The sequence below is a fragment of the Neodiprion virginianus genome, chromosome 7 (genome assembly GCF_021901495.1).
Source record: "Neodiprion virginianus isolate iyNeoVirg1 chromosome 7, iyNeoVirg1.1, whole genome shotgun sequence".
In the NCBI taxonomy this organism is placed as follows: domain Eukaryota; kingdom Metazoa; phylum Arthropoda; class Insecta; order Hymenoptera; family Diprionidae; genus Neodiprion; species Neodiprion virginianus.
The window spans coordinates 20,174,129-20,183,358 of record NC_060883.1 but is presented as its reverse complement, the minus strand read 5'-3'; the positions used below and the strand labels follow the sequence as shown (position 1 = coordinate 20,183,358).

The 9,230-nt window shown below is 35.9% G+C and overlaps 1 protein-coding gene across 1 annotated transcript; it reads left to right on the top strand.

The window, feature by feature from the left end:
* Positions 1 to 2,981: 2,981 nt before the first annotated feature.
* On the top strand, positions 2,982 to 8,150 carry LOC124308459 (sodium channel protein Nach-like). The gene is made up of 10 exons (XM_046771189.1): positions 2,982 to 3,165; positions 3,302 to 3,479; positions 3,869 to 4,014; positions 4,112 to 4,253; positions 4,857 to 4,979; positions 6,084 to 6,255; positions 7,194 to 7,247; positions 7,330 to 7,528; positions 7,600 to 7,706; positions 7,847 to 8,150. The coding sequence occupies exons 1-10, from the start codon at positions 3,005 to 3,007 to the stop codon at positions 8,056 to 8,058; spliced, it is 1,494 nt and encodes a 497-aa protein (XP_046627145.1). The 5' UTR covers positions 2,982 to 3,004; the 3' UTR covers positions 8,059 to 8,150.
* The last annotated feature ends 1,080 nt before the right edge of the window (positions 8,151 to 9,230 follow it).

Sequence of the window (9,230 nt, the reverse complement as noted above, 5' to 3'; positions counted from 1 at the left end):
CATTTTTCAAAATCAACAACGGTAAGTTCGATTCTTTCGAAATTGATTTTTTTTTTTTTTTTTTAAACGACAGATTGGATTTGAAAATAATTCGATTTAGCGAAGGGAATTTGAAACTAGTACAAATATTCTTCTTGCTTGCTGCGGTACTTGACTATTCGAATACTTTTCATCTTCAGTAGTAAAAAAATCAAAAAATAGTATAGTAAAATGACAAAGAGCGTAAACGTTTTTTGGCTTTTATTAACTTTTGCAATAATTCGTCTCATTTATCGCGAGTATATCGTATAAATTGTTTAGTAATTTTTATAGGGTATTAAAATCAGGGTTCGTACGCACAGGGAAAACCGGGAAAACTCAGGGAATTTGGAAAATAAAACTGGAATTCTAAGTTATTTGAAGAAATAAACGCGTCTTTATACGTACATTACTTGATATCAAACCTCTTTTCGTTTTTTTTATTACTGAAAATCGCTGGCTGTTGTTTGGAAATTGGTAGTCGGACGGTAAATTAATTACTAGGTAGTATTGAAGGTATTAGTATTAATATGCAAAAAAAATTGTCATTAATCGCCGGCATATTTCTTGGAAGGTTACTGAAAAAAAATCCTACTTTCAGGCTGGAACACCTGGAAAAGTTAGGAAATTTCGGGTTTCAAAAAGCGTACGAACTCTGAAAATTTACAATAATACAAATATACACGAACACACATAAATCGGCTGATCGTCAGGTACTTGACTATACGTATTGAACTGATTTTGACCTCATACATATCACTTTTTCAATTTTTCTCCAATTTCCGGAGACACGCTTCCTTTCAAACTTTTTTCTATAAATATGTGTATACATATATATATTAGAAAAATGTGCTCCTCGATGGTAATTGCGATAATGGATTGTTATTTCCCGTGGTAAAATTTGGTAACAAAGAGAGATATTTCAACCTCACGTTGCGATTTCTCGTTTGTTTTTTTTTTTTTTTTTTTTTTTTTTTTCAAATTTACCAATTGTATTTTAAAAATATTTAAAATGGAACATACAACACGTATGTTCGCACAACTTTTGTCTCTGAAAACTTTCGAATCTCGTATCACAGTAAAACGATTTAAATCCAAGACGTGTTATTATTGATATTGTTATTGAAAAATTATTTCTTACGCGACCCATTTCTCGTTCCCGAATTTTTTACCCGTTGTTTCGAAATAAATACTAAATTACATGTAGTTTTATACCGCGTAACCTTCAATCTGGTCAATCTGATACAGAGCTTTCATTATATTTGCGTGACGAGTTTAACGCGAACCGTTGCGGACAGGCGTGTAAAAATTGACGCGTAAATAAATAACGAACAGTCGTAAATTACATCCGATTTTTATTTCAAAGCATTATGTTTCGACTCGTGTCAGTTTTTGCATCTCATGAACAAAAACATAATATTCCGAATCTCGTCTCCGAGTATTCTGATTTTCGTTTCGTACAATCTAGTTACGCAATTCAACGTATACAACGTTAATTATCCCAACTCTGATGGTACGTGATGTGCATGAAATCATATTCGCTTCTCCCCCCCCCCCCTCCTTCCCTCTTAAGAAACTTTCCTAATCACGAGTGACTTGATGCAATTTCTGGATGTCTAACTTGGACCCAATCCCATTACCCTTGATTTATACAGGAAAGATTTTCGACCCTTATACCTTGCCCTTCGTGCCGAGAATGCATGCCATTTCATACTGGAAACGTTTATTTGTTTAATGTTGTGAAATATTCGCTACTTTTTATCGGCTTTTGTAGAAATTGGAACAATTCAAGATGATCAGAAATAAAAACTAAGTAGTATGACTGGAACACAAGTCATTTAGTCATTGCAAGAAATAAATTTATTTCTAAATTTTCAAACAAGGGAATCTCTGCAAATATTGGAATTCCGATGAAAAATCACAATCAGATAAATTTTCGATTCGTGCCGGATATTTAGAATCTGAATAACCAGGGATTTTTGTAATATTTTTAGAACGTACTTATAGATGACTTGTATTTTTCACTCACTGATGAAATCAATCACGAATCACACTTTATTCTCGTGAAATTCTTCTTCTGAATTTTTCTCAAGTATCTCACAAAGTGTGTTTAAACTTTTTGAAAAAGGTATGAAAAAAGCACGAGGCTTTTTTTTTGCGCATACTTTCGTGACGAATTTTAAAAATGTAAAATAAATATTACGTGCTTTGATAGTGCGACTGATCGATAACACCGGAAAGTAAATAAAAAACTGTTTACCAACTACTGCATAATTTAGTATGCAGTACAAACCCGCACGTTCATTCGCCGGCTCGTTACAGTTTCACTATCTCGCGTTGCACGAGTCACGAATAACGCTTTTTAATTTTCATTCTCAATTTTTCCCGATACCCGGTTCTCAGAGGTGAATATCAAAACCCTTTCACAATTATGGCTATTTCGAAGCAAAATGTTTCGCAACCAACTTCCGGCAGCTTCAGAGATTGGCTGAAGGATTATTTACGAAATAGTTCTATCGCGGGGTGCGCGTATTACGTCACACCCAGTACGCGGCCTAAAGAGCGGTAATTTACGACTATTTAAACACCCAAAACAAGTTCCTCGTTATCTAAAATAAATGTGTTTCTTTCTGTGATTTAATTGCGCTTTTTATGTTTTTTTTTTTTTTTTTTCAATTTTTAAACAAAATTACAATCTAATCAAACTATAAATTTTTCCCAAACCAATCGCTCGATGCGTTGACGATAAATGTTCAGCTACTGAAATATGTTGAAAAGATTCTCCAACGACTTGATCTGTTCATGAAAAATTAATTATTCGAAAATTAATTTTCGCAGAACTTATGTATTTACTTTACCGAAAAACCGACTGCTAAATTTTTACCTTGATTATTCTGAAATATTTGATTCGTCAAGTGAAATTATTATCGTTCGTAGGATTTTTTGGCTAGCTGTCCACGTGACGTCGATCATATTCATCGGTGTAATGACTATTCATGCGACCGTTGAATACGCGACAAGGCCAACGGTCACGACTATCGACAGAACTGATTATCCACTTCAAGACGTCGATTTTCCGGGAATAGCCATTTGCGAATTGAACAAGATCAGCCTGAGCGCGGCGAAAAAAATTGCCCGCGAGATATTGTGGGTACTTATAATCTGCGGGATTTGATAAAAAAAATTTTATACACCATATTTCGAATAACGCATTTCTGAATTTTACTCAGAAGTCGTATAAATTTTTTCACATTTCACTGATCGTTTATTGCGACAATTGCAGCGAGAATTACGACAGCGTAAATGACGACGTCAGCCTTCAGGAGATCCTGGATATGTTGAAATACTTGGGACACCTTTACCTCTTCGAATTGAACGAGGGCGAGGAGAACGGTGTCGAATTTCTTCACAACTTGTTGACCCAACGATACGAGAGTTACGCTCCTCGCATATTGAATCAGGTTTGTCTTATTTTCATACATGTATAAGCGTCGTCGGTTAAAATGATTGTGAAATATTGTCTTGCTTCCTTTGTAATTTGTCAAAATTAATCGCGGTTTTGAATTTCGTTGAAACGTTGGAACTACTTTTCATTAATTTCACTGTAAAATTATGCATAAATGCCTTAAACTTACGGCTAACTCGGTTTGGGTTCGAAACAAAACGCGAGTTCAATTTTATGCTGAAAACATAATTCATTGTTCAATTAGTTTGTATCTCAAGATTTGAAGAAGAAAAATAAAAACTTGACACAGCATCCGGAAAATTTTGACAAAAACATCGAAAGTAAAAATTAATCTCCTCGCTTGTAACGATCGGTTCGATTTAATTATGGAATTTCTCGATCCAGTTAACTCCGAATTGCCAATCGATGCTTAAACGCTGCAGCTGGGCAGGAAAGGAACAGACTTGCGAAGACATATTCTACCCCCGTAAAACGGCGGATGGTTACTGTTGCACTTTTAACTACGGAAGACCAAGCGATGATTTTGGAGCGTGAGTATAGCTGGTATTTAGTTTCTCGATAATTATCGTAGATTCTTATTTCGTAAATTAGATAATTCTCATGTCACACGCCTTTTGACAACTTCAGAAGCAGCAACGACAAAGACATCGTGACGATCAACGGGGTCGAGCGTGCCATCGGCGTCGGTCTTCAGGCTGGTCTCAGAATATCGCTCTACTCAAATTTCACCGACTACTTCTACAAGACACTTCCGGTTCTGGGCTTCAAGGTATACGATCATGCGATCTTTCAGGAATCGAAGTCTCACCCCACTGAAAATGTTCATGTGTTGAATCATAGAACGTTTTCAAAGAATTCAGCCTGTAATTCATCACACGATATGTCTTGTAAATTCAAAATAACGCTTAAGAAATTACATAATAAGCTGCAAAAAAATCTAGCAACAGTGATCGTAATGAGAAAGAATAGTAACGGATACTAGACTTTTCGGTAACAGCTATAAAACTAATTTTCATTTTCTACCGAGAACTATATTTTTCGATTGTGGTAAAAAATGAAAACAGTTAAGAACCGAGCGGTGACCGGAAATAAAAATTTCTCTCAGTGTAGATCAAAAACCCTAGAATTTACATTTGTGATCTAGTATATCTGACGAATCGTACTTTTGTAAATTATCGAGTCATTTCTTACATATTTTATAGAACTTACAAGGTAAATAATGTAAGAAAATTGCATGCTGAAATCTTTCAAAATAATTTATGATTTAACATACGAACATTTTCATTCAGGTTCCAGTGACGTTGGTGAAGGTTTTTAATTTTTTTTTACTTTACCGCTTTACTCACTGCCGATTTCATTGATTGCTTACGAGGTCCTGATATTCTCCCCGTTGGACTTCCCGGACACGTCGAGCGGCAGTCTTCACGAAGTTATCATCTCACCCCAAACTGAATCTTCCCTCACTCTTGAAGCGACGTCGTTTTACTCTGTCCCGGTATGTGAGACTTGGTTATAATCTTGCGATTTTGGCGTAAACATCCTTTTTCAGCTCTGCCTTGAAACCAAAATGTCGCAAAACAATCGTTCGAAAAATGCAGCTCAAATTATTCGTTGGAACAGTGTCGCAAAGGTCTGGGAAAACCTTTGCATTTGAAAATTATGGGTTTCGCAACTATATGAAAGCGTGCCATTATTTTAAAGTCAAAAGTATATTAGGACAAAAAAAATTTCAGCGATCAAATGTCAATGTTATATTTTTTTCGTTCAACAGAATTACGCTCATCGGTATTTGCTACTATAATCTATCGATATTGCGATAACTGGGTTCTCGGGTTGGAATTCATGGTATTAATGTTTTATTTTTTGTACTGAGAATTAAGACTGTTTTCATTGAATTCAAATAGCGTGACTTTAGTTGTACACTGTGAGGAAAATTCACTATTTTAAAAGCAAACATGTTTACTTCTGCCTGGTTTGGTTTACTCGATAAGTCATTTATTTGGTTCGATTTAACCGCACTCAGATTTAATAAATTTCCTAGGATCAAGGCATTGGTCTTTTGATTCAATTTTTTTCTTCACCAAGAACAAGTAAACATCGTCGAATGAGTGGATGTACATATAAAAATGAATTTTTTCAGAGCAAAAAGCTCACCTAATTTGAATAATACTTTCTCGATAAATTTTCATAATTTGTGTAATAAGATTTTACTCGAATCGAGTGAATACTTCAGGTACCGAAGGATCATTAATTATTTGAATATCTCTCGGAGGATGTTCAAATTTTTCAATTTCCAAATGCAAAACAACAGTTTAGAAATTTATTTGATTCACCGAAAATAATAAAATATAACTTAATCGAATGAGGCAAACCAGGAGAACAAGTAAATATATTTATTTCTACGAAGGTGAACTTTATTCTTAGCACACTCTATAAAACCGTTGTGTCAGCCACATTTTTTCGATCTAATCGTGCCGGGCAAAACATTCTGTAGCGATATTCGGCTGCGCCTGACCATAAACTGACTTTTACTACTGGCCTGTGATTTCTGATGCGTTGCCGTTACCAAAATCGAATGTTCGTCGTACCTGCGTTTTAGGAAGTTCAGCATCATAGCGTCGAAATACGAGACTGCCTTTTCAAGGATGAGCTGGCCGTCACATTCGGAGGACACTATTCGTACAGTGATTGCATAATGTACTGCAGGATAAGCGACATTCTGAGCCATTGCAACTGCGTGCCATACTTCTACCCGATCCCATTAGACAAAGGTACGATCCTTGAGTGGAAAAATTTATCTAGAACCATGGTGGGGACATGCCTGGAAAATCAGGCAACCCTGGAAAAGTCGGGGAATTTAAAAGGGATCGTGGAAAACCTGGAATTGTCAGGAGAATTTTAATTTGGTCGTGGAAAAAACTGAAAATATCAGTTTTGTAACGTGGGAATTGGAAATGAATTTTTTGAGATAACAAGTTTACTTTTTTTTGTTGAGAAAACAAATTGGCTTAAACGGTTTTTTTTTTTTTTTTTTTCTGTACATTATATTTTTCTTCGATTCGAATTGAATTTTAACCGAATATAGAGTTAATAAGCCGAACGATTTAGGTTTTAATAACTTACTAGAACCGGGAAAATTTCAGGGACAACTAGGTTTCAGGTTTTCGAAACCTGGAAATGTTATGGAATTTTTTTTTCGAAAAATGTATAGCCACCCTGTAGAAAGTGTCGCAAATATTGGATCTAATCCTCCTTTTGGTTTTCATCTGAAATTTGAACACCTTGTGAGGAAAATATCAGAAATTAGTATCAGAAGCTTGTAAAAAAAAAAAGAAAGTAATTAGTTTTCTCACTGGATGTAAAAAGTATATTCTGGAATTATGTTAAAGTCTTCCGAAATTCTCGCTGTATAAAGTTTATGAGCCAAGTTTCTAATAAGAAACTTGAGACTTAAATATTTCCGGAAATTTTTGATTATAGTTTTCTGAAAAATAGCTTGAGATCTGACGCATCTAGAATTAATTAATTTTCAACGAGTTTCGGACAATTGTTATAAAATTCTTTGAAAATTGTCCAAAAATCATCTAAACAGCTCTGATAATTTTTTCAAACGAAACAAAAAAAAAAAAAAAAATGACCCGTGCAATTACTCATCCTTTCATCATCGAGTCTTTAACTGAGTTTAGAACATTTATTTTCAATGTTTCAGAGTACGTGAGGACTTGCGATCTCAAGGATCTCTCTTGCTTAAAGAAATACAGGAGTAAGTGAAATTTGCGTGGCATGAATACACACACGGATGGATTCACATCTTACCTCTTTGTTTCTCACGTTGCGTGTCGCAGACAGATGGTGGAGGGTCATACCAAGGATTGAAAATCGGATGGAACCATTCAACGAAAATTTTTCGACTGGACCAGATGGATACTTGAACTGTACCGGCTGCTTACCGGCCTGCGAAGACATCGTTTACGGTTTTTCACTAAGTTCGGCCCCGCTTTTACTCTCCGAAGGAGACGACAGCTGGGGACACGGAGGCTGCATGTGAGGACTTTGAATCGTCGAGTAATTTTATCCGCACTATCCTCCAACTTTGACGATGAATTTAATTTCAGAAACAGCAAACAATCCACGAACCACAGCATAGTGAACATATTTTTCCAAAATCCCGGAACGGTCAGACTCAAACAGGACGTTATTTTCTACTGGTGGGAGTTGATGAGTGAGTACACGACGATTGTGTGAAAACTTTCATTCTCACTTGGTAGATTTATAGCCGTAGTTTTCTTTCCCAATTCCGTACAGCTCCGTTCCCAATACAAACTTTTCCTATCTTCGAAACGACTGCTTGATCGATTTTAGGTAATTATGGCGGGATATGCGGATTCTTTCTCGGTGTCAGCTTGATCAGCGTCTTTGAATTAATTTACTTCTTTACTATGCGGCTGTACAAACGGAAGGACGAGGTGACAAACGGAAGAAAATCATCCAACTTCACCTTGGTCAAAGCTGTGAGACCAAGTCTGCGACCGTTGTATTGGGAGGAGATGATGCAGCCGTACGGCAAATACTGATAAGGACGAGATTTTTTTCGTACAAAAGAATGTCTGCCTTTTCTGACCCGGTGACTTTGAAATTAATATACAGTTAAAAACTTGAATAAAAACCTCGCTTGATAAACTTTTTTTCATCTCGCCTTACGTTACCAACAATTAATTATTCTTTCGAGCCTCGATCCGCAATGAAAGTTTCGGCTTGAATTAATTCCACTACAAGAATCTAATGAAAAGCCTGTGTGTAACGCTAATGATCGAGGCGGACTGAATTTGACGACGAGAATGAAGCGCGATGGGTATAATCATAGTATCAGATTGTGGGAGCTGTTATTGTGTCGAATGACGTTTTTCGCAATGCGATCGAGTTGATTTCGAAAATACTGTCAGTGTGTATAATCTTGGTGTGGAAATAATGAAACACCTAACTTCAGGAAACGTCATTTTTTTGAACGTTATCGGTGCTATCGGTTTTTACACACCGTGTCGAATTTCACGTTGATAAGCTTTATAGTGCCGTTCGGTTCAAAAAAAGTCTTTCGATCCACTTGGCTGATGTTAAAAAAACTGTAACGTGAACACATAGAATTTCATACCAGCAAGTATACGTCCGAGACGTAGCATCACTGATAAAAGCTTTCATTTTCACGGAAGTTATTCAAGTTTTTGTCAGCATTTTTCATCGTAAAGCTTCCCGCAGTAGCTGATTGAACAGAACGGAAAAATTTGTAGTATCGCTTCTTCGATAGAGAAAAAATCATCTGTAAGATTTGTTGATTTTTGTGCATTGGTTAAAGAATCGCAGCATTTGTACTGTGGCGTGATAACTCAGAGAAATAATGGCATCGATTGAATGCAACATATCGATTTTAATTCGTTACTTTCATTCAACTACAGTTTTCAATGTTATTGCACCAGTAAATTTTTATTTGCGACTAGACGTGACTGAACCTCAGCTGACATAATTTTTTTTAATTTTCGTTGTCTGCTTTCATTTCTATTTTCTTACTATACTAATCAGTTCAAGGTTCGTCGTAGTTTATTCACGAAGAGTCGCATCGTTTTGGTGTGTAACACAGTTTCAGTGCGGGGTCTGATAACAAATAAGATATCACAGTTTTTCGACTCAACTCACATGGACTTAATGTTGATGATTAATGAAGGCAAAAGCTCGGTACGACATGTTATTTAAA

What these genes read in the sequence shown, in the direction of transcription:
- LOC124308459 (XM_046771189.1), top strand. Translation starts at nt 3,005, where the DNA reads ATGACTATTCATGCGACCGTTGAATACGCGACAAGGCCAACGGTCACG. An exon ending in AAAATTGCCCGCGAGATATT is followed by an intron (nt 3,166 to 3,301) that starts GTGGGTACTTAT and finishes CGACAATTGCAG; the next exon opens with CGAGAATTACGACAGCGTAA. An exon ending in CTACTGGTGGGAGTTGATGA is followed by an intron (nt 7,707 to 7,846) that starts GTGAGTACACGA and finishes GATCGATTTTAG; the next exon opens with GTAATTATGGCGGGATATGC.